A 24317-nucleotide genomic window follows, 5' to 3' on the forward strand; every position below is an offset into this window, starting at 1 on the left:
TTTTAAAGCTGAAAGCTAAAGAGTTCTCGAACGTTAATCCTCTGAAACTAATTGCCCAGAAGGTGTCCCCCTTTCTGGTTGTTGTTAATGGACGAGGCATTCCTGGTCTCTACTTTTGAGTTGGAGCCTGAGTTAATGAGCTCGTTATGCTGTTAGAAATTGGAACCACCTTCTGACTGCTTACTAACCAAAGGGCTTCCTGCAAGGGCATGGAGTCTAAAACGGAGCCTTGCAGGAAAGGAGAGGGGAGGCCCAGGGAGTATGGAGGCGGTGGGCTAGAACCAGGGAAGTGGGGCCTGGGCTGAGCCTTGAAAACCAAGTGGCCCGGGAGGGGTGGGACGGAGCTGAGGCCCAGGTTAAGGGAGGCTGAGCCTCACAGGCCCAGGAGAGGGTGGGTGAGGCCAGCCGGCTCTGGCAGCTGCTGACTCACTCTGACCCTGGGGACAAAGCACCGTATCTCAGTGCCAAGTTCCTGAGCTGCACCTCCCTGCCGCTCTCTCCAGACCTCCTGGTCGGGCTGGGCTTTGAGCTAATTATGGCCTGCGCAGCGCTTTGAGATGCTCTGCTTTCAGCTGGAGATGACCCTGCTGATTACCACTGCGGTGGCTGTGGCGGGGGTACCTGTGACTCAGGAGATGGGCTGGGCCGTGCAATCTTCCATCTTGGAGGAGGCCTGTCTTGCCTGATTCCACGATTATAGCCCAGGCCTTCCCGGAAGCTGGGCAGAAGAGCACATCCCTCATACGGAGGGGCTGCGGGAGGCTGGGTGAAGATCCTTCTGGGTCCAGACTATCTGCTCTCACCCGTCTTGCCACTCGCGGAGCCCCACAAAGAGAGGGAGCAGGCCTCGCAGCCTCGATGGTTGGGTTAAATGCCTGTCAATTTCCTAAACTTCGAACACTTGGGCCGCTAGAAGTCATTTGTTTCTAACTTTCCCTGTAGGGGAAGGAAGGTGAAGAACCAAGGCCCAGAGAGGTTGAATGGCCTGCCCATAGTCACCGAGCTGACAAGTGGCAAAGTTGGCCATATAACTTGGTTTCTCCTTTCTTTCTCTTTTAACTTTTCTGTCATGGAAAAGCCCAGAGCTTCGCAAAAGTAGAGGAAAGAGTAAACTGCACTCCCGTGGACCCACCCCCAGCTTCAGTAGTTACTCTACCCAAGGCCAGTCTTGTGTCATCTCTGACCCCCTCCTTTGCAGATTGTTTGGTGACATCATTTCATTCGTAAAGACTTCAATATGTGTCTCTAAAAGACAATGGAACTCCGGTCTCTTGATCCCTAATCGGGTGCCCTGTTCACATTGCATCTCGCTTGTTACTTCCCCAAGAATCACGTCTTAAGTTGAATGAATGAATGAATGAATGAATGAAAAGCAATATTCCATCTTTACGCGTTCCAAGAAGAAGTTGGCTGCTTCATAGACTCCCAAGTCAGACATCAACGACAGTCCCTGAGTTCTGGCAGGCTGGGGTCCTGACTCTGCCTTGCCACTGAAAAGCCGTGGAGCCTCAGTTGGCCATGTGAGGATTGATAGATGGGTCATGGGCCATTGATCATGGCCCAAAGCACTTTTAAATTGCTAACCTGTTCCGTGCCCCTAGAGGATCGCTATTACAATGATCATCCCCAAATCAGCCAGAAAGACACAGAGAAACCACTAGACCATCTCCCCGGTTTCCTTCCTCATCTCCCCGCCTTGTCCCTTGAACTCTACGCTGGTTCATGTGGGGTTTTTCCTGCCCAGGTCAACGGCAATGATGACAACGGTGTGATCTCTGGGAATTGGAGCGGCAGCTACACGGGTGGCCGGGACCCACGGAACTGGAATGGCAGCGTGGAGATCCTCAAGGAGTGGAAAAGGTCTGGCTTCAGGCCAGTCCGATATGGCCAGTGCTGGGTCTTTGCTGGGACCCTCAACACAGGTACCCTGCGTCGGTGGGCCGCAGTAGGGGGCCCCAGGAGGGTCATTTCCACAGCAGCCTGGGTCCTCATACGGCCCCCTTGACTTGCAGTGCTGCGGTCTTTCGGGATTCCCTCCCGGGTGGTCACCAACTTCAACTCGGCTCATGACACAGACCGAAACCTCAGTGTGGACGTGTACTATGACGCCTATGGGAGACCCATGGACAAGGGCAGTGATAGCGTGTGGTGAGTAGTCGACCCTTTCTGAGCACCAGCCCTGAGCAGCTTCTGGGACCCAGCTCCCAACAGGAGCTGGGAGGCAAGTTAACGCATCGACAGAAGCTTTAGAATGGAAACGTGGGCAGTGCTGATTAGACGTCTAGGAAGATCCAAAACACCCCTTCCCAGGGTCCTGGGAAGTCTGGCGGTCCACCGCCCTGCCTTCAGATGAAGGCTCTGCTACCGGTGAAAGCCAATGGCTCACGGGCTGTGTGCAATCGCCCTGAATTTACAGGGCCCATTAGACCCTCTGTACTTGAGAACCGTAAATGCTGAAACTATTGATTTTCCGTTGATAAATATAAATTTACCTTATTTCAGGCGACTCGTATGACTTAGGGGCTTTCTTAAAGGAAAGCAACACATTTTCTCTTACGCATATGTACTTTACGTGTACCTGGATCGATACGATAAAAAGCTAGTTTATTCTGGATTCCAGCTGAACATAAGAAGCTTGGTATGTAATCGAACACATACATTTCTAACCGTATATATGGCATGTGCACGTGTATCTATACATACACATACACATGTAACGTATAATAGATGGCCCCCGGAGGCAGGCTATATAAAACTTATAGACATAGACCTATGACTTCATACGGCAATATATATACATGCAATAAATATTATTACAGCTATCTGAGATTGTGCAGTAAGCCAAGTTATTACCAAATGGCAACTGAAAAGAATTATGTCTATATCTGTACATACACGTAGATATCTCTGTGCTGATATATGCAAAGAACTACAGGCCCATGTCAATAATCTACTGTTTTAATCCATTTCACAGGCTATCCCCCCCCCCCACACACACACACAATCACTCACATGCATGCATATGGCTAGGTAACCTGATGCGATCTATTTCCAGACGTTCAATTCTGAGACAGTCTTATAAAATATTCCCCGTTACTTAATATTCTCAGAAGAGGGAGGTCCAGCTTTTCTGAAATGTGCTTAGTGTAACCGGTTGAATGAGTCAGAGGGGACTAAATACTAATGGGAAAAGTTGTTCAGACAAATCAACAACAACCCCACACCAACAATGGAACTGGGTGATATCAATATCCCCTCGCCTCGGAAGGAGAGTAAGGCTTATGGAGCTCACCCAAGGTCACGTGGATTCCAGGGAGTAATGAGGGAGAGAAAGCTCATTTCAGGATGTCCTTTCTTGATCTGGGCACATACAACTTCCTCTCTAATGGCATTGCTGCGTTCGCAAGATTTTGTTTTCCGGCTTCTCGTAAGTGGGCACCTTTTCTTCTCCCCGGTTTCTTCTCCCCGGTTTTCTTCTCCCTTTTGTTGTTGTGTCCAAAATCCCACTGCAACCTGTTTTCATCGCTGGGGCAATGTCATTCCTGGCCTTGGTTTCCTTCACAAGAGTTGATGCTCGGCCCAATACCATTTGGGAGGGGAGGTCCCATTGGGCACAACCCTTCTGTGATCGTCCTACAGGCTAGGAACCTCAGAGGGACCAGAGAGCTCGAGACTCGGTCCCTCTGCTTCTGTCAGAAGACAGGGAAGGGGCAAGCCATTAGTCAAGACCGTTTAGCGACACAGGATGGCGTGTGGTATGCCAGGGAAACACATCAGACGGCAAGCACCGTGGGAGCTCGGGAAAGGAGGCCTCAAGGAAGGCTCCCCGAGAACAGAAATGTGGGGCCTTTAAGCTGAATTTGGAATTAGGATCCAGCTCTCTTGGTTACTGGTTCACACTACCAGACTAACGCTCCCTTAAGACTCTCACCGGCTTTCGTTGTTTCGACTCCCTGCAACTCCGGCTCACCCCACTTTTTGTCTGAGAGCTCTCCTTCCCAAGGGGACCCATGCTGTCCTTTCTGTGCGGATGTGGCGGTGGGGGGGGGGGGCAGAGAAACCATAAGTCGTCCTCCGCCTGGAGGGACTTCGCTAACCTGTTAGCAGAAGGGATAGTCTGGGTTTGGACAGAATAAACCTTGATCCGAATCTCTGCGGGTTGCAAATGTTGAAAGCCTGGAGAACCTTGCCCAGATCTGCCTCAGGTAATAAATAGAAGGTAGGGATCAAGTGAGGTGAAATGGCCAATAGTGCCTGATAAGGACAGCAGCGACGAATAGCCTGTTGAGCAATCGCCGCTTACCGGACACTTCTCTCGGGGCCTACGCGGGGTCTTCGGGAACAATGAGGTAGGGCGGTATCGTCATCACCCCCGTTCTGTAGTCAAGGAAACTGAGACACAGAGTCACCCCCCCCGCCCCCCGCCCAGGGCACATAACCAGCAAACGGTGGAGGTGGGATTTGGAACCCAGGCAACTTGGTACCAGAGACATGCCACAGAACATTGTTATTATTCCTGATTAATGTTACCTTGAGCAATCGAACCCTGCTGACTCTGAGATTTTCCCGGTTTGGCTGGATGCCAAACAGGGCTGCGGTGAGGTTGGGTGCCGTCCAACCCGTGCAGATGGAGTCAAGATCATGGAGGGGTGGAACACAGAGCCCTGTCAACGGGACTCTCCCGAGTCAGAGAACCTTAGGAGACTGGAAGGATCCTGGGGAGGGACCTGCTGATTCCGTACATGAGAAAACAAAGGCCCGGAGAGAAGTAAGAGAGACATTCAGGCTCTCTAAATTAAAGTGTATGACTTTACATAGGTTCCTTAACTTTTTTTGTGCCTCAGTTTCCCATCTGCAAAACGAAGGGCTAGGCCGGGGGACCTCAGCAATTTCTTCCAGATCTTTCTTCAAATCACATTAACTGCATCCAGTGGGGTAGGTTTTCTGCCAAGCCATGCTGCTCATGCCAGTGGTTCGGCTTAAGAGGGGCAGGGTTCTGGAGTATTCGCTTCTCGAGAATCAGGCTCCTCTGGGGGTGGGGGCAGGGAGCTTAGTTTGAGATGCTTCTTTCATTCGGTTCCTTTCCGAGCCACTGCAGAGGAGGCCTGTGGGGCCTTGCTCTGTCACTGAACGCTAAGCAAAAGATTTGGAACAAGTAAGGCCAAGGTTATCGTTCCCTTGACATCTCTGGCTTGTTTTCTTAATTTGCCTGACTCGATTCCCCAATTTCTGGAGTCACAGACCTGACTCTGCTTGCAGACTTTATATAGCTCTGAGATAGAAGGCACGTGGGGCCCGCCCTGCCCGGTCACAGGGAGGTAGAGCTGCCCAGTTCTGGGGCAGAGCTGTTGGCAACCACACCTCAGCCTGTTAGCTGGCTCGTGATGCAATCTCTCCGTGGCTACCGGCCTCCACTAACACGCGGCCGCCCCAACGCGCCTCGCTCACACTTGTGGCGAGGCAACCAAGGCTCCCAGAATGGCCCGGGCCCCAGAAAACACGATGAAGTGCGTCCCCCGTGCCAGGCCCTGCCCGGGGCCCAGGGCCCCAAGAGGAGCGAGACGCAGGCACTGGGCCAGAGGAGCTCGCGGCTGCGTAAGGAGACTGGCAGGTGTGGAGGAGAAAAGCCCAAATAACCGCATCCTGAGCGAGATTCAGAGATAGCCCAGACGTGCGGCCGGCACTGGCTCCCCGCATCAGGAAAAGACTTTTTGGAGGAGGTTGTGTCTGGACTGCTTTGAGGACAAATGGGAGTCTACCAGGGGAAGGGAGAGGGCTTTGGGGGTCCCTTTCTAGATGGGGTCTCCTGACCCCATGAATTCAGCAGAGGGCAGATGCCGTCTCTAAGGCAATGGTTTACAAACTTCCAAGATTATATTAGAACCGACTTAGGTGGGGGGGGGTGGGGGTAGATAGGGGAATTTGCATCTTTTAGTAAACGCCTCAGGTAGTTCTAACACCTGCAGTGTGTCCTTTTCTTGAGGCCCCCCCCCCGAAACCCCTCGAGAGACAGGCACATGCATCCCAAATAATCGTGCGTAAAGTCCTGGCTTCCAAATGAGGGAGGGACCAGGATGTAATCTGTTATCTGCTCTTAAATTCCCACCCTGCAAATAAATATTAAAATCCAGCGACTTATCGATTTTTGATACAAACCCGCCCTTCCCCTAGGGTTCTCTGCCAGGAAGTAGACGAACGCGAAACTTGGTGTTCCCTACTGCCTTCCCATCCCTGTCCCGTCCCTTGATCACCTCACACCCCCTGCTTTCTCCCCGGGCGAACTCTCACTGATCTTGGAGGCCCGTTCCAAAAGACTTGTGGACCTTCCTAGCAATCCTTTCTATGATGACCCTTTTGCCCCCCGGTTACAGGCAGTTTCAGAATAAAGACATGCAAGCCCTCTGTAGTCCCACTGTTCACATACTTTGAGTAGTTGATCGTTTTCCAGCCAATCTTTCCTCCATCAGTTGTTTATGGAATTGGGATTATACGTTTTACGAGGCACGGTACAAGACGGAGCATATCACAGGTGGCATCTTCCTTTTTTCCGCACCTGGAAACGAAACTCGCTGTTTTGTTTGTTTTCTATTTTATTTGTTTACATGTATTTACTTTTGATAGGAAGAGAGAGACAGATCACTAGTGGGGGAGGGGCAGAGAGGGAGAGGGAGACACAGAATCCGAAGCAGGTTCCAGGCTCCGAGCTGTCAGCACAGAGCCCGACGCGGGGCTCGAACTCACGAACTGTGAGATCGTGACCTGAGCCGAAGTCGGACGCTCAACCGACTGAGCCACCCAGGCACGCCTAACGCTCAACCGCTGGAGCCACCCAGGCGCCCCCTGTTTGTTTGTTTTAAAGTCCTGTGCTTTGGCCCAAACATTATATGATGAGCATTTTCCCTATGTCTTTAAATAGTCTCCAAAAATAAGGTTTTGAGTGTGTCAAATTCCGCTGTATGGTTGAACCATTATTTCTTTTCCTACCTTTGCTATTACTATAATCCCTATTCCCTAGGTTACCTATCTATTTCCCTGTTATAAATAACACAGGAATGGACGTTCTCAGATATAAATCTTGAGCACAATCTGTGATTAGTCCCGTAAGAAAGATTCCTAGACATGGCATGTCCTGGATTAAAGGGAAGGAACATTTTTAAGGCTTCTGACATCTACTACTGTTGCCTTCCAGAAAGATTGTGATGACCTATGGTCACTGCAGTCGTGAATAAGAGTGTTGTTTTTCTTCACTCGTATCCTTGCTTCGTATTATTCTTACTCATCTGTTTATTCACCTCTTATGGCCTTATCGCCTTCTGCCTTGTGTTGGAGCTGACTTTTTTTTTTTTTTTTTTTTTGGGACAGAGAGAGACAGAGCATGAACGGGGGAGGGGCAGAGAGAGAGGGAGACACAGAATCGGAAACAGGCTCCAGGCTCCGAGCCATCAGCCCAGAGCCTGACGCGGGGCTCGAACTCACGGACCGCGAGATTGTGACCTGGCTGAAGTCGGACGCTTAACCGACTGTGCCACCCAGGCGCCCCGAGCTGACTTTTTATATCTCCCCTTGTTCCTTGCAGGACTAGCACGGTCATGTGGCACCCCATAAGTACTGACGGGGTGCTTCTAACTCCTCCGGTAGCTGCCTAGCATACACAGATTCCCGTCTGGCCCCACAGGAAGCCTCTTCCAAACATGCAACATGAAAACAAATTTTTCCCGATTATGAAATAATAACAAAGAAGTAAATAAGTAATGAGCAATATTACTTCCCAAAGAAAAACACTAATAACATTTTGAGATGGATTCTCCCAGACCCTTCATCCTGTTTCTATTCACACACATTAGATGGATGTGTGGTGGTTTTCATGACCCAAATAGGATCAAGTTAAACTGTCTATTTTATAATTTTTTTATATCTTTCTATGTCAATCAATAAAAATTTAAATTTGTTTATGTTTCATTTTATATTTGAGAGAGAGGGAGCTGGGGAGGGGCAGAGAGAGAGGGAGACACAGAATCCAAAGCAGGGTCGAGGCTCTGAGCTGTCAGCACAGAGCCTGAAGCAGGGCTCGAACCCACGGACCATGAGATCGTGACCTGAGCTGAAGTCAGGCACTTAACCGACTGAGCCACTCAGGTGCCCCTTTTTCTTTTTTCTTGGCTTTTCTTTTCTTCTCTTCTCTTTTCTTTTCTCTTTCTTTTCTTTTCTTAAAATTTTTTAATAAGTAAAAATGTAGAGAGACAGATAGGATCGTGTGGTGGTTAAAAATCAGGGACCATGCACCATATCTTACTTGATATATTTTAGACATCTTTCCACGTAAATGCTACCTTGATTTTGCTCATTCTTTTGGGTGGTTTTCTGATATTCTGGTGCATGGCTGTGCCGCAATTTCTCTGGCAATTTCCCTCCTGACGAATTTCTCCTCCATTGTTTTTGCTATTGCAAACAATGCCACGGTGAGCGCCTTTCCACGTGTACCTATGTGAGCCCGTGTGAATTATTTTATAGAAGAAATCCCTAGAAGTGGAATTACCAGTTCAGTGGGTATGTGGATTTTTAAAGGTTTTTCGTACCCATTACCCAATGGCCCTCCATACATGTCACCCCAGTTTAAACTCCCACCAGTGAGCTCTGACAGTGCCTGTGTTCCTACATCTGGAAACAAGCATCACACAACCACACGCATCATCCTGGGCCTGTCTTTTTCCGTGCATGGGTGTGATGGTATCTCTTTGTCACTTTAATTTTCTTTCCGTGGTCATGGGATTAAACATACGCTAGGGTAATCATATGTTCAGTGATCGTTTGTATTTCTTTTTTTTTTTAATATGTTTACTTGACAGGTTGTTTTTTTTTTTAATTTTTAAGTTTTTATTTTTTTATTTTTGAGAGAGAGCACATGAGCAGGGGAAGGTCGGGGGTGGGGGAGGGGACAGAGGATCTGAAGCGGGCTCTGCGAGGACAGCAGAGAGCCCGATGTGGGGCTCAAACTCACGAACTGAGATCGTGTCCTGAGCTGAAACCAAGAGTTGGACGCGTAACCAACTGAGCCACCCACGTGCCCTAATCGTTTGTATTTCTTACCAAAATTGCCTGCTCATTGTCCTTTCTTGGTGTGTTTGACCCGTCCTCTTGTGTTTTTCTTACTGATGTATAAGTCCTTCATAATATTAATTAGAGTAAATCTCTGTCTATGTATATGTTACATATTTTTTCCCTATTTTATTGATCTTTTTTCAACCACTTTTCTCTTTCTTCTTCAGCTTGGACAATTTCCACTGGTCTATCTTCAAGTTCACAGAACTTTTCCTCTGGCCTCTCAATTCCACAAATAAGCTCATCCATCGAATGGTTTGATTTAAGATATTCGTCTTTTTTCCATTGAGAATTTCCATTGGGTTCTTTTTTTTTTTTTTCTTTCAAATAGTTTCTCTCGCTCGGCTAAAAGTTCTCTTTTCACTTGCTATTGCCATATTTCCCCGTATTTCACTGAGCCTCGTCCCGAGAGCTGCTTTAAAGTCCTTGTCCAATAATTCCCACATCTATATTGGTTTAAGGTTACTCTCTGTTGTTGCCTTTTCCCTTGAAGAATGGGTCATGTTTTTCTGGTTCTTCCTATGTTGAGTCATCTGGGACTGCATCCCGGGCATTGAGTATGTCTGGATTCTGTTATTTTATTTCAGCAGCCTGCCTGGGCTGGGTCCAAACTGCAAACCTCGTCTCACCCTATGGCAGGAAACAACTCGAATCTCAGCTCATTTCTTTTATCTTTAGCCGACTGCTTGCTGTCTGCTGTATACATGCATGGGTCAGAGTTGCCCAGAGGCTTGGGCAGAGTTTATATACATATCTGGGATTTTCTTTCTCTGACTCCTTCCCTCCAGGGCTTCCCCCTCACTGTCTAGTGGCCCTGGTTGACCCAGGCTGCTTCTTGGCTCCTCGGGTCAGAAACACGTGGGCTACCTGTTGAAGTTTTTACTGCCCTGCACCTCGCCCCAGATGTGGTCTGACTTAGGGCAAAGTCACCCAAAGTGCAATTTGCCCCATGCTGGCTCCTTCCTCCAAGTTCAGACTCCTTTCCAAAATCCTTCTGTTTTGTTCACGCTCAGGTAGTTGTCTAGTTTTTTTTGGTTTTTATTTTCTTTTTGTTTTTTTTTGGGGGGGGGGGCTTGTTTTGTTTTGCTTTCCTTTTCCGAGTTTATCGTTACCTGCGGAAGGGACCACGTACAAGGAGCTTCCTCTTCCATACGGGAAATGGAACTACACTTTGCTTGCTTGGCTGGTATATGCAAGTTTAATATCTTTGCTTAGTCAAATGTATCGATCTTTTTCCTTTATGGTTTATGAGTGGGCACTCGGCTTCAAACTCTCTCCACCTCACGAGTATAAAACGCTGTGTTTCCAAGTCGAATGGAAGTTGGATTCGTGTCCGACGTGCAGTTTCTTCTAGTTGGATCAAAGCTCCAAAGCCAAGGCTAATGTAGTTGCAGTGGGCGTAGAGAGGACAGGAGAGGGCAGAACCACCAGGTGGGATGACGGAGACATCGGCTAATTGGCTATCCCTGGAGACGCGACTGAGCCCCGCAGATTGGGAGACGAGGTGACGCGGTTGACGAAGAACATCTTTGCGCTGGCGTGTGTCATTCTTCAGCCAGACCTCAGCCCAGAAGCACGTGGCTCTTCGCCAGACCTGTCACTCTTGCTGCAGCCCCATTTATTTTCAGCTGGCGTGAGATACAGACGTGTTTCCCAGCAGGACGCGCAGGAACAAAGTTGTGTGGGTTTCCCTGCTTGGATGCTCGCTCCCACCGGGGGCCATTCTGCTCCTCAGAAAGGCAGTAGAGCATCATGGTCGAGGACCCAGGTTTGGGGGTTAGGGGTGCCTGGATCCAAACTCTGACCGTACCGTTGGAAGCTGCTTAACTTTCCCGAGCCTCAGTTTCTCCTTCTTATGAGATCGGCATTAAGGCACTGTTTCCTAGCGCTGTGAGGACTTAGGTGCTCGGCGAGGTTTAGCACAGTAGCTGGCGCAGGGGAAACTCGCTCGGTGACTAAGGGGCGCCGCACTGTCAGGCAGAGGCGTGGTATTTTGCCGCCTCCTGCTGCGTGGCCTTTGGCCAGCTCTGCAATCTGTGGTTCTGTCCGCAGGAATTTCCACGTCTGGAACGAAGGCTGGTTTGTGCGGACTGACCTGGGCCCCTCGTACGGTGGATGGCAGGTCCTGGACGCCACCCCCCAGGAGAGGAGCCAAGGTAACCCTCCAGCAGCCCTGCTTACCGCCCCCTCCTCTGGGTTTCGCCCTATGTCCCGGCCTCTCAATTCTGTGCAGCAGTGGACGCGGCTCAGGAAAGCCACCCGAGGGCTCGATGGAAGGAAAGGAAGGCTCGATGTCAGGAAGGCTCGATGGAACGAAGACAAAATATTTTCAGCATAGATTTCCCATCCTAATTTTCCTTGGCTCAGGCTGCTACTTGGACGAGTGGCTTCCCTGCGCCCACGCGACTGTTGTCACTGCTGTGGAGGCCCTGGCACGTGCCAGGCGACAAGGGGAAGACGCCACGCTCTGCCAACAGGGATTTCCCCACACTGCCTCGAGGAGCCTGTCCCTCCCAGCACAGAAACCTTCCGGTCCCCTGTTGCCCAGGGATTTCGCCCAGAGTCCCCCGCTCAGCTGGAGACCTCCGTGATCAGGGCCCCCAGCACCTCTGTCCCCTCCACGGTGCCCCTCTGCCAAGCCAAGCTCTCCTCATGCAGGCTGGCCCCTCCCTGTCCTGGTGCCCAGGGCTTCGGCTCCCACTTCCGGCCTCTCCCTTTGCGGCTTGGGCCCCAGACTCTCCAGGAAGTTTTCTTCTTCCCGCTTGTGACCCGCGGGCCGTGTGTCGCGGACTACGTTCATGTTGAGTGTCACATGAAACTGTATCCTGTGTATCCACATCTACACCTATCTCTACCTATCTGATCCACCTCGGCCAAGTGCCGGAGGCGCGAGGGGACAGGCAGGGCTTGGGAGCTCAGAGGAGCAAGACCCCTGCGGGCTGGGTTTAGGGTATTCTTCTGGGAATAGGGGGTGAGGATTTGGGAAGGTAGAAAAGGGCACAAGACGGCCAGATTTTCCTCTTTAGGAGACAGCCCCCGGGGCGGCCAGCGGGTTGCAGGACTGGCCATTCTTCCGGAGAAGTGCCGTCTGAGCGGGGTGTCGCCGCGGCAGATAACAGCACCCCCGGGAGGGCCTGTGCCGAGGGCCAAAGGAGTGGGGCAGGCAGCCGGGGCCGAAGGAGTCTCAGGGGGTAGAGGCAGAGAGGCTGCGTCGCCGTGGGCGGCCTCCCCGGGGGGAGCTCTCGCCCGCCTGGCCTGGCTTTGGCACGCATCCAATCTCTACGCCTGGGCCACCAGGGGTGTTCCAGTGCGGCCCCGCTTCGGTGACCGCCGTGCGAGAGGGTGACGTGAACCTGGACTTCGACATGCCCTTCGTCTTCGCGGAGGTGAACGCCGACCGCATCACTTGGATCCACGACGCCCGCAACAACACCCTGAAGCAGAATTCCACGGACGCCCGCAGCATCGGCAGGTACATCAGCACCAAGGCCGTGGGCAGCAACTCTCGCATGGACATCACGGAGAAGTACAAGTATCCAGAAGGTAGGAAGGGGGCATGGCCCTTGGGGGCTGCGCCGCCCAGGGCTGGGCGGTGGGAAGACGGCTTTGAGGGCGGAGGAGGGAGAGAATTCCTCCTCCTCCTCCTGTGCTCTCAGCCCGTTCGGCCTGAATGGGAGGACTGCTCCCTGGCGCCTAACGCCCAGTTCCTCCGACTGTTTCCAGTGGGGACGGAACCATCACAGGCAGACGCGGCGCCCGTGGAATGTTGCCACGGGGCCTGGCAGCTGGCAGTGCGGCTCCTCTCCGGCCGCGTCCCTTTCCCACAACTGGGGTGACAGCCCTGCGATGGGACATCACGGGGAGAAACACGATTCCCGTGGGAGGCTGCCCTGGGGACTTTAGGAGAAATTGCTAGCCTCCAAGAAACACAGGCAGGAAACACTATCCGGACTCCGAAATGGGCAAAGCCCCCGAAGATGTGGGTCCCTGCCTCGGTGCTTCCCTAAAGGGACCCAGAGCACGCCCTGGAGTGAAGCCCAAAACCCTCACAAATGCTGGCTGTTGGTGTCGGCTGCAGCTCACAAAAGAAGAAAGCTGAGCACGGGAGACGGGGTCTGACTCCAAGTCTGGTGGCGGAGGGCAGGGAACCTGCCTGGGTAGTGGTATTTATGGGCATTTGGAAGCATAGGCCTAGGGTAATGAGATCGGTAGCCTCAGTTTGGTCCCCAAGCTGCCTCTGCAGGCCATCCCCAGGGCTGGGATCAGACAGCCCTTCTCTCAGTCAATAAACCTGGACTGAGACCCAGCTTGTGCCCGCTGCGTGACCGGCTCCGGGGAGGCAATGAGCGACACAGCGGACGGGGACCCTGCCCTCCCTGAGCTCACAGGCCAGGGGGAAGGGAGATGCCGAAGAATTTTCAACACTGTCATGACGTAGAAACAAGGGTAGGGGCCGGGGGGCAGGAGGTCGGTTCCCGTCATACATCTATAACCAGGAGACCTCATGCAGGAGTCTTAGGATCTCTGATCCCTGGCTCCCTCCCCGGTAACATGAGAACAGCAATGCCTGTCTTCAGTAGGATTTAAATGAGCTTGTGCAGGGGCGCCTGGGTTGAGCATCCGACTTCGGCTCAGGTCACGATCTCGCGGTTTGTGAGTCCGAGCCCCGCGTCGGGCTCTGGGCTGACGGCTCGGAGCCTGGAGCCTGCTTCGGATTTTGCGTCTCCTCCTCTCTCTGCCCCTCCCCTGCTCATGCTCTGTCTCTCTGTCTCCCAATAATAAATAAACGTTAAAAAATAAATAAATGAGTAAATGAGCTTGTGCACAGGAAGGGCCAAGAGCAGTGCCTGGCACAGTGAGGATGTATTAAATAGTGGTGATTTTTATCAATTTGGACTTCTGTCGCTGCACTGAAATGATGACCTCCCAAGGTGCCTTTTGAAGGGTACTGCTCCCTTGGACATATGTCCCGTGGATTTCCTTACCTTGCTGTCACACCTTGATTCTGCTTACTGAGGGGCTCTGCCTGTCCCAGCCAAACCTCCTCACCAATGGGGAAGGGCTGGGCCGTGGCCAGGTTGGGGTGAGTCCATGCAGGACAGTGCCCCAGCCTCTGCGTGACAGCAGAGCTGATGACTGTTGTCCCCGGTTCTCCTTACCTAATGATGCCGGCCGGCCCGTCTCCGAGGGCCCCGGGGAGGAAAAGCTCATAAAATGGGTTGCTAAGCATTTGCGCAACGTCAACACCAAGGGAGAAGACAGTAGCAGGAAGCTGAGTCTTGAGTAAGCTCAGCAGGTGACCTATATAGGTATCTGGGCTCTGCGCCTTGTTGTGCAAACACGCCTGCTTTGAGGTCCTGGGGACAGAAGGCTCAGCTCCCTGCACAGACACCAGCCCTGGGTGTGGACTTACAATTCTGCTAGAAGATGGGAAGGCACCAGAAAGAACCCAGCCCACCAGGAGCTTTCAGCTTGGGTAATCTGGCTGCCTGTCTCCTTTTCAGTAGGATGTTCGGGGGGAACCTTGGACTACGGGTATAGACACGTGGGGACTGGCCTTCTTCTCTGCTTCTAACCCCATGATCAGACCAGTTGCTTGGATCGGTGGCGTCTTCTCTTAAGGCCTTGCTTTTAACACAATGGCCTTGGATGGGTTGGCCTCTGAGGTCTCAGCCAGTTGTTACGTGTAACTTACGGGAAAGGCCTCGCTAAGTTGTAAAGTGCTTACGATAAGTCATCTGGTGTCTTAAAAATGTCACAAGTTGGTTGGGGAAGACGGGGGCCGTTAAGTATGGTCTGCAGATACAAACATGGGAATCCTTCCTTGTGTATGTCTGCCCACATTCCTGGAGGGTCAGTGCACCTTCTCCTTGATCTTGGGTCTATCTTCAGGTCAAGGCAGGGAGCCTTATGTGAACTGTGTGGCCACCATTGGCCCAGAGGCATGGAGGTGGCTACTCACCTTAATGCCCAAGAGCCACGACCTTGAGGGTCACCATGGCCATCCTCCAGGGGACATCTCTACCGTCACATTTAGTAGTGTTCACAATCTGAGTCGGAGTCAGAAAATCCATCCTTGGGGTTTTAAAACCTGGACTCTCTCGACAATTTAAACTAGTCATAACACGGAACCAAACCAACCACGGGACGTTCTTTTTTGACATGGACAGAAGTGCCATTCTTGGACCCCAAAGTACCTCTAGAAACAAAGCAGAATAACATGGTGAAGTGGTTTGGAAAAAAAAAATTTTTTTTTTTAATGAAGCCAATTCTAAATCATAACCTTTTTCCCCCTCTTTTTGCTTATGAACTCACTCTAACCTTTTTTGACTCCGTTTTTCTTACTTTTTCTGTTTTAAAAGCTCCTTTCTTCATTTTGAGTGAGAGAGTGTGAGAGCGAGCACGAGAGGGGAAGGGGCAGAGAGAGAGGATCCCAAGCAGGCTCTGTGCTGTCCTTGCAGAGCCTGGCGTGTGGCTCGAACTCACGAGCCTTGAGATCGTGACCTGAGCCAAAATCAAGAGTCGGACGCTTAACCAACTGAGCCACACGAGTGTCCCCGTCACTTATTTTTAAAGTACCTGCTTGTTCTCGCCAGGGACCTTTTATCCAAACATAACGAAATCTACACTGATTAAGCTGAGCAAAATATCAAGCCAGATGGTAACTTGGTGCAGGTGGCGCTAAAGCTTTCCCCACTGAAAGGGAAAGCGCCACAGACTGGTGGGTCCGTGAGCCTCGCGTTAAGGAGGATGAAATGGAGGCCCCGAGAGCGTGGCCACTTGCTTCGATGAGAATCGTGGCTCAGTGGGCCAAGCCAATTAGTCCCAGGCTGCCTTTCCAGGTAGAGCGCTGTCCTTTGTCCAGGCTCCGCCCGCTCCCTGAGATGTTTCCCTCTTTTCCAACCACACAGGTTCCAGCCAGGAGAGACAAGTGTTTGAGAAGGCTTTGGGGAAACTTAAACCCCGCATGGCTTTTGGTGCCACGTCTGCGAGACACTTGGAAAGAGAGGGGAGGGAGCCCAGCATCTCTGGGAAGTTCAAGGTCACCGGCATCCTGGAGGTGGGCAAAGAAGTCAACATGGCCCTGATACTCAAAAACCTGACGAGCGACATGAAGACGGTGACCGTGAACATGACGGCCTGGACCATCGTCTACAACGGCACACTGGTACACGAAGTGTGGAAGGACTCTGTCACAATATCCCTGGATCCCGAAGAAGGTAACTCGCCCTGTGGTTTGTGGGGACGCCATGCATCCAAGGCGGCTCGTGTTCTTTTGGGGTTGGAGGGTTCCTGTTGGAACGGATTCGGCTGACTAAGAGAGCAGCAGCCCATGGTCGCTGTGGTTAAGCCTTGGGTTTTGAAGTTTTGAAAGCTGTCACAGTGAGAACAGTGCAGGTCAGGGCGGTGCCAACCCAAATCCTACACCCCGGGGGGGAGGAAGGAAGGAGGCTTTGGCAGTTAATAGCCACACCGCGACGTCCCTTGCAGGTACACGCACTTCGCTCAGCGTGCAGAGAGCTTCTTCACATCCTCTCTCATCTGATCTTCTGAAACGGGCGGATTTCAGTATCCCCTTTCCCAGAGGCAGAAACTGAGGCTTGGAGACATTGTGACCTTGCTTTAAGAGCTTACGCGTCACAGCTAGCGGCAGTACGGGGGTCTCGGCCCTGGGCGTCCTGATGCTAAATCCAGGCCCACCCCCCATTTTCTAGATCATATGTCTGCCTACCCCTCCCACACGCCTCACCCCCACCCCCACCCCAGCCCTCCCCACCCCCACCCCACAACGAATCACTTTTCAGATTTGCCCCCCGGACGGGTCGCAATACAGAGCAGGGTCTTAAACCCTTGTCCAGTGTTCCTTCCCACACCGCAGCCACGGGGGAAGCTTCCCGATTTCCCTCGGCAGTGACGGGTGTTCTTGGAGGCCAGAGAATCTGGGAGGAGCAGAAACTCCCCGGTCCTGGGTAGCACAGATGGGAAAGGAGCGAGGCGGAGCAGAAAAAGGCCCGGCGCTCTGAGAGGATTAGAACGCAGGCGTGCCCACGTTGGCAAAATCCGCCAAGCTGTTATGAAAAGTTGGGACTTACAAAGCAGATTAACAAGGGTGGGGTGGCTACTTGCTTCCCATAATAAAAACTGATTAATTATACAGCCCGTCTTGAAAGAAGAGCTCTGTCTGTAGGGACACTGAGATGTGTTACACCTGTCAGGAGGCTGCAGCCCCAGCAACCTGCCTTCTGGCAGAATTTCAGCAGAAATCTTCCCCCCTCCAGACGCAACCGCCGGGCTGCTGTCTCCCTTCAAAGCTCTAGGGGAGAGCTATTTTTGTGGACCAGAAAGAATTCACGTGAGGGAAAGGGCTGAAACAACAACATCTCACTCTGCACATCCACCTGTACAGTCGAGGCAGGCCTCGTACATTCCTCCAGTGCGAACAGCCGAGGCAGCTTCCCTCTCAAAGGGCATAGGGGTGCCGGGGCACCCCGGGCCACCCAGCATGACCCCTGGGAGAGAGGCGGGAATGGCCTGGACCACAGAGGAGGGAGAGGGGCCCTGAGACTTGGGAAAAGCCAGGGGAATGGACAGAAGCTGGGGGAGGCATTTCTACCCGAAGGAACCTTGTGGTTTGGCCACCATGTGTCTGTGTGGTCAAAGGGACAATGAGAATCACTGAGGGCTCTTTCAAGGGGGAGGTGAGTTGGGCTCAGTGATGCAGGGCCAGACTGACGCATCGGAACGTTATTTCTTTTCTTTTCTGTTTAATTTATCGTCAAGTTAGCTAACATGCAGTATATGCAGTGTGCCCTTGGCTTTGGGAGTGGATTCCCATGATTCATCACTTCCATACAACACCCAGTGCCCATCCCAACAAGCGCCCTCCTCAATGCCCATCCCCCGTTTCCCTCACCCCCCCCCCCATCAACCCTCACTTTGTTCTCTGTGTTTGAGAGTCTCTTATGGTTTGCCTTCCTCTCTGTTTTTACCTCATTTTTCCTGTTCTTTCCCCCTTATGATCATCTGTTCGTTTCTGAGCCAGCAAGGAGCTTTTTGAAGTGGCAAGGGAGAGGAGGAACATGATTTTGGAGGGGGTGGGTGGGGGGAGCGCTTCCGAAGCCGCGTCCGCCTGGTGTGGGGGGGGGACTCGGAAGCAGGAGAGACCAGCGGTGGCGAGGTGGCTCGGGGACCTGTCGCAATAGAATCCCAGGCTATTCGATTTCTTCAGCCGATCCCTGGCTTCCCTTCCTAGTTAAGATTTTGTTGTCATCGCCATTGTCGTCATCGTTAGGCAATCGGCTAACATTTGTATTCTTCCCTGCCCTCCGACATGTTCCAGGAAGGGAAGTGTCTCCAGCCCATCCAACCCATCCTCCTGGGAAGCTGCCCAGCCAGCCGGAGTCCTGGTCCCTCCCCAGCCTCGGCTCTAGAGGCTGCACAGAACAGGGGCCTGTTTCCCACCGGGCCCAGCAGGGAGGGCTCAGTCAAGCCCCGGGCTGCAGACCTTCCCGGCCGGCTCCCGCAGCCTTGGCTTGGTATCATCAGCTCTGAAGGTTCCAGAAGTCCACCCCACTCTCTCTCACTCTGCCCTCCCCGGCTTCCCCTTCCAGAAATACAGCATCCCGTGAAGATTACATACGCTCAGTACGAGAAGTACCTGAAGGCAGACAACATGATCCGGACCACCGCCGTGTGCCAGGTCTCCGACGAGGCAGAGGTGGTGGTAGAAAGGGACATCATCCTGGACAACCCCAGCCTGACCCTGGAGGTAAGGGGGGCGGTGAATGGGCGCCTCCCCAGCCAGCCCAGCCCTACCAATACCCCCAAAACGCAAAGCAGCTCCTTCCCCGCAGAGAGGGTCAGGGACCTAGGTCCAGCCTCCGCCAAGTGGATGGCCCAGAGCTCCCGCTCAGACCGGAATCCTTGTTTCTGGTAATAAACAAGCACATTTGCCCCTGGGCTTCTTCGGATCAGGTTCCAGATGGACTGGGGGCATCAGCTGAGAAGCCGCTGGAGGGGTTCCTCAGCTCTGAGCACCTGCCGTGTTCGGGGGTGGGGGGGCCGGCTCGAGAATCACAGAGGCTCAAAAAGGGTGGGTCTAGCCCACAGTCTAGCCGCTGGCCACGTTTGCAAAGCATCGTCTAGACTGTGCTTCAGCGTGGGCAGTGGTCCCCCACCTCAGAAGGGCAGCCCCTGTCCTGGCCAGGGAGTTTAAGGGAAAGCAGAGAGGGGCATCCATTCAGCCCTTGGGCCTGACCTTGTACCCAGGCCCCACCATTTACCAGCAGCCACCCTGAGTTAAGTCCCTTGATCTCTGTGGCTCCGTTGCTCTAACTCTGTCATCGCGATAATAAAATACCTCCCTTGCAGGGGCCGTTTCCCTAGACAAGCGTTTCCTGACGCGCCCCCTCCCTGCCCCGCCAAATAAGGCTCGGTCTCCAGTTATACGTCCCCGAGAGCCTTCTGTGCTCTTACTTTATGGCATCGGTTCTAGTTGAAGTCATACCTGTATTTGTGCACTTTGATCTTGGCTCCGTTCTCCTACCCGTCTGTAAACTCCACCCGGGGAGGCGCTGCCCCTGCTCTGGGCCCATCACTGGCTCCCCTGCTGCCACATCTTAGAAGCTAATCAGATTTTGTAAAATAATCATGAGCAGAGCAGGGCACTTGGCTTCCGGCTTGCCTTCTTCCCCACCCACGCGTCCTCGTCGTCAGCCGGTGCTTGTCCCCTGTGTGCCCAAGCCTCTCCTGCTTCCCAAGGCATTTCCAAGAACCGCGCATCCTCTCCGTGGACGTGATGGACAGCTGAAGCTGGGAGGGGACGCTGGGTAGCAGCTGGTTCAGTTATGAAAACATTCTGTGTTAAAATGATCAGTGGTTAAGTGAGGGTAATTTTCCCCCATTATACTCCTTTATCCGGTATCGTCAAATATTCTTATAGCTTTATCTTTTTTTTTCAATTTTTTAATGTTTATTTATTTTTTTCATTTTTAAAGCTCATTTATTTTTTAGAGACAGAGAGGCAGAGCATGAGCAGGGGAGAGGCAGAGAGAGAAAGAGAGAGAAACAGAATCGGAAGCAGGCTCCAGGCTCTGGGCCGTCAGCACAGAGCCCAACGCGGGGCTCGAACTTAAGAACCGTGAGATCATGACCTGAGCCAAAGTCAGACATTCAACCACCGGAGCCACCCGGGCGCCCTTTTATTCAACACTGTTGTGCAACACTGTTGCTTTTGGGTTTCCATATCGAGTGGCCTTTGTCTTTGAAGAGACTATCATATCTTTAGAAAGGAGATCAGAATACAAATAGGCTGGAAATGTGCCACCAAGAACTCTCTTACTTAATCTTTCAAAAGGGCATCTGATCTCTCTTCTTTCGGACATCTCTGTGCGAATTTGCTCCTAACAATCTCGCCTTGACATCAACCTGCAGAGCACCACGCACTCTTACCTTGATTTGAAAGAATCCGTGCACAGCTCACTCAGAGCAGGGTGCGGATTTTTTTTTTTTTAATTTTTTTTTCAACGTTTTTTATTTATTTTTGGGACAGAGAGAGATAGAGCATGAACGGGGGAGGGGCAGAGAGAGAGAGGGAGACACAGAATCGGAAACAGGCTCCAGGCTCCGAGCCATCAGCCCAGAGCCTGATGCGGGGCTCGAACTCACGGAGCGCGAGATCGTGACCTGGCTGAAGTCGGACGCTTAACCGACTGCGCCACCCAGGCGCCCCAGGGTGCGGATTTTTAAACCCGTGAGGGTAATCTGTATGAAAAGGTAACCATTCAGATGAAGTCCCGTTCTCTAATCCAGCACGGATTCGCAGCAAGCATTGAGGACGTTGTACTGTGGAATCAGACCACGAAATCTGAACTTTGTCCCAAAGGGTGATGTCCCTCACTTTGGCCCGTGAACCACTGATAATCAGATTCAGATTTCTGGTGGTTCTTATCCTCCCTTTTGGGTGCACATACAGATTTGGGTCAACGGGATAGGGTGGTAAGCAGCAATAATGCAAGAGGAACAAATAACACGAAAACCGAGTATCAGTGTGAACGCTACGTCAGTGTTTACGTATCCATGAGCTCATCTGGCTCCTTCTTTGGAAGGCAGGGAGGGACAGAAGCACAGCTCTCTCTTCGACAGCAAACAAATAGTCCAGGTTGCTTTCCTGATGGGAACACGAGGCTTCTCTGGCCAAGGACAGTGCGGGGCGGGAGCCCCGTCCAGACCACACATGACACACAGGGAAAACTTTGGCTCCAGAAGTTTCAAAGGACATTGATAGGCCGGGGTGTCATCAGAGAGTGGCCTGAATTGAGGGGCCCAATGCCATGTCCTGTGGAGAGGAGCATGAGGCTCTGAGTGGGGGGTCTGAGTGGGCTCGGGCCTCCCAGGGAGGGGGCTTCCAGGCTGGAAGGGAAGAAAAAGACCGATGAGTGGGAGCCTCAAAGAAAATACTGCTTTTCTTTATCTTTTTTTTTTTTTAATTTTTTTAATGTTTATTTATTTTTTGAGAGGGAGAGAGAGACAGAGTGTGAGAGGGGGAGGGGCACAGAGAGAGAGGGAGACACAGAATCCAAGGCAGCCTCCAGGCTCTAAGCTGGAGCTCAGCACAGAGCCCCACGCGGGGCTCGAACTCACGCACAACTGGGGGAGGGGCAGAGAGAGTGGGAGAGAGAATCCCAAGCAGGCTCCATACCGTCAGCGCGGAACCCGACCTGGGGCTTGAACTCACAAACTGTGAGATCGCGACCGGAGCTGAAGCCAAGACTGGGGGACGCTTAACCGACCGAGTCACCCAGGCGCCCCAGGAAAGTTCTAAGTTCAGAATGAAACAGTCCCCCGCCCTCTGAGCAGCCCACGTGGAACGGGGCCGTCCTGGGAAGCAGGGCTGCCCTTCCCAGCACGACCAGGAAGAGGGGCAGAGAAGACAAAGTGCTCTCAGTCACTACAATGTGCCGCCTCTCCCTCTGAGCCTGGGGTCCCGTCGGAAGCATGGGGCCTGGCAGCAGTCTCCTAGGAAGCCCCTGCCGGGGTGTCTGCCCGTCACTGAGCTGTCCACCCAGCCTGCGTGGGCTCTCACCAAGTGGCAGGTGAGGCTAGCAGCCCATGTCCTGACTCCGGCAGCCCTTCTCCTCGTAGGTGCTGGACCAGGCCCGGGTGCAGCAGCCCGTGAACGTCCAGATGCTCTTCTCCAACCCGCTGGATGAGCCCGTGAAGGACTGCGTGCTGATGGTGGAGGGCAGCGGCCTGCTGCTGGGAAGCCTCAGGATTGAGTGAGTCCGGGGCCCGAGGGGCCAGTGTGGGGCGGTGGGAGGGGGTCGGAGGCGGCCTCCCCGCAGCCCCTGGGAGAGTCCGCACGCGGGCACGCACGTTTGCATCTGGTGTGGGGGTTGACCAGACTTGAACTCCCGGGAAGTCCAGATCACCAGCGCTTGGAGCCGGTCCTCAAGGGCTTTCCGTATGTGGGAGATCATGGGGCTCCCTCCCTCCCGGCTGAGGGGCCCCAAGCTAGCAGGGGGTGGGGCATGACTCAGGGAGGGAGCCAGAGGGAGCCCCACCAGTGCAGGACTTGAGGCTGCAGGGGGCCCCTCTAGCCCGAGGTCCGCGAACCTCGCCATCAACCCTGACGGTGCGCTTCCCCACCAGTGTGCCGACCCTGCGCCCCAAGGAGCGGTCCCGGGTGCGTTTTGAGATCCTGCCCACCCGGAGTGGCACCAAGCAGCTGCTTGCTGACTTCTCCTGCAACAAATTCCCTGCGATCAAGGCCATGCTGTCCATCGACGTGGCCGAATGAAGGGCTCAAGGGGGCCCCATACAAACTTGGGTAACACGGGGCAGGCGGCGCTCGCCTGTGGAGTGAGCCCTCCCGCCCATGATGTCCAGCCTGGGAAATCCACGACGTCCCCCGAGTCGGCCCGGACGGGACCCCCAGCCTCCGGCACACGCACGCCCCCCCCCACTCCCCAGGCTGGGCTGGCTACCTCCCGCCCTGAGACGCATTCACTTTTGCACGTTCCCATGAGCCCCGTGGCCCTGCTCGGCCCTCAAGGCCAGCAATGCTGCAGGACAGAGTGGCATCTGACCCAGCGACTCTCTGAATGGCTGTGGGGGAGGAGACGTCCGGACGGTTTGCTGATCCCAAGCCTATGCAGTTAGGACATTCCCACTCCTCCCTCGGGCCACCGCGGGAGGCACTGTCCCACACTCACACTGTCGTGGCACTCACATCTTTACACTCAAAATAAAAGTTAAAAAGAACACAATCAGCACGGGCTGTACTAGACTGCTGCTTTGCCTAAGGTGGTGGAGGAGGAAGGGGGGCGGCGGCCATGTTCTTTTGGAGAAGGGATGACCCAAGGACATCTTGTTCCCCACATGCCAGTGTCCAAAGGGAGTGTGGGCTTGTGTGGGACAGATCACTGTTCAGTGAATAAACTTTCTAATAGGATGTCCAAAAATAGACGAGGTTGCCCGGAGAGGGAGCCCCTTGTCCCAGGCAGGCTTTGCGTGCTCTCTGTGTGGCTGCTGGGCCGAGTGGGAAGGGACCTCAAAGTCCTCCCTGGAACCCTTTTGCAGAGGAGACTCCCGGAGAGGCCCAGCCTCTGCTCACACCGGGCTCTTCCTTCCTCAAAGCCGCACCTCTCCTCCTGCAGCCAGGAGGCCACAGCACTGGTAACTCAGCCGGAACCTTCTCTGCCTTCGCGCACCCTTTGGTGGTTCCTCGGTCTCCCTGCCCCTCGAAATGACCCCAAGCAGAGCCCATAGCTTTCCGGTCCCTTGTGCTGACAGATTCCGTTTTGGCAATTGTACCGTGCTCTCTTGAATCGGCCAGAAGCTTCTGCCTCAACGTCCAGCTCAAAGCGTCTGCCTTCTGCTCGGCTCAGGCCCGACCTGCTCCTCCTTCCTTCCCCCTTCCCCTCGGATGGCTTGATCCACTGATGTCGGCCAGCGTGTGAAGGCAGGCTTTCGCCACTACGTGTTCCATGATGGGGGCAACATGGCCCTTAATTTCAGCCCCCAGAGATTCACCCCACTACCTCTAACTGCACCGGAAGGTCCTGTGCTTTCTCCTGAGCCCACTTGCCCTTAGTGGGGTCCCCTGGCCCATGGGACACTCGCAACCTCCTTGATCCACCAAAAGGGGTAAGCTGGCCGGCCCCAGCTGCCTCTCTCCTCCTCCTGCCACTCAAGCCACTCCGGGCTCAGCTTCCCAC

General features: G+C 53.2%; 1 protein-coding gene across 1 annotated transcript in view; it reads left to right on the plus strand.

The window, feature by feature from the left end:
- The window catches only part of TGM3 (transglutaminase 3), a 38432-nt gene extending 15149 nt beyond the window's left edge, over positions 1–23283 (plus strand). The window contains exons 6-13 of the mRNA XM_047854438.1: positions 1745–1922; positions 2013–2148; positions 11152–11255; positions 12397–12642; positions 16011–16319; positions 18711–18868; positions 22243–22376; positions 22750–23283. Of these exons, the coding sequence (XP_047710394.1) occupies positions 1745–1922; positions 2013–2148; positions 11152–11255; positions 12397–12642; positions 16011–16319; positions 18711–18868; positions 22243–22376; positions 22750–22897 (1413 nt within the window). The 3' untranslated portion in view covers positions 22898–23283. The remainder of the gene's footprint in view (positions 1–1744; positions 1923–2012; positions 2149–11151; positions 11256–12396; positions 12643–16010; positions 16320–18710; positions 18869–22242; positions 22377–22749) is intronic.
- The last annotated feature ends 1034 nt before the right edge of the window (positions 23284–24317 follow it).

This window comes from Prionailurus viverrinus, chromosome A3, assembly GCF_022837055.1.
Source record: "Prionailurus viverrinus isolate Anna chromosome A3, UM_Priviv_1.0, whole genome shotgun sequence".
NCBI classification, from domain to species: domain Eukaryota; kingdom Metazoa; phylum Chordata; class Mammalia; order Carnivora; family Felidae; genus Prionailurus; species Prionailurus viverrinus.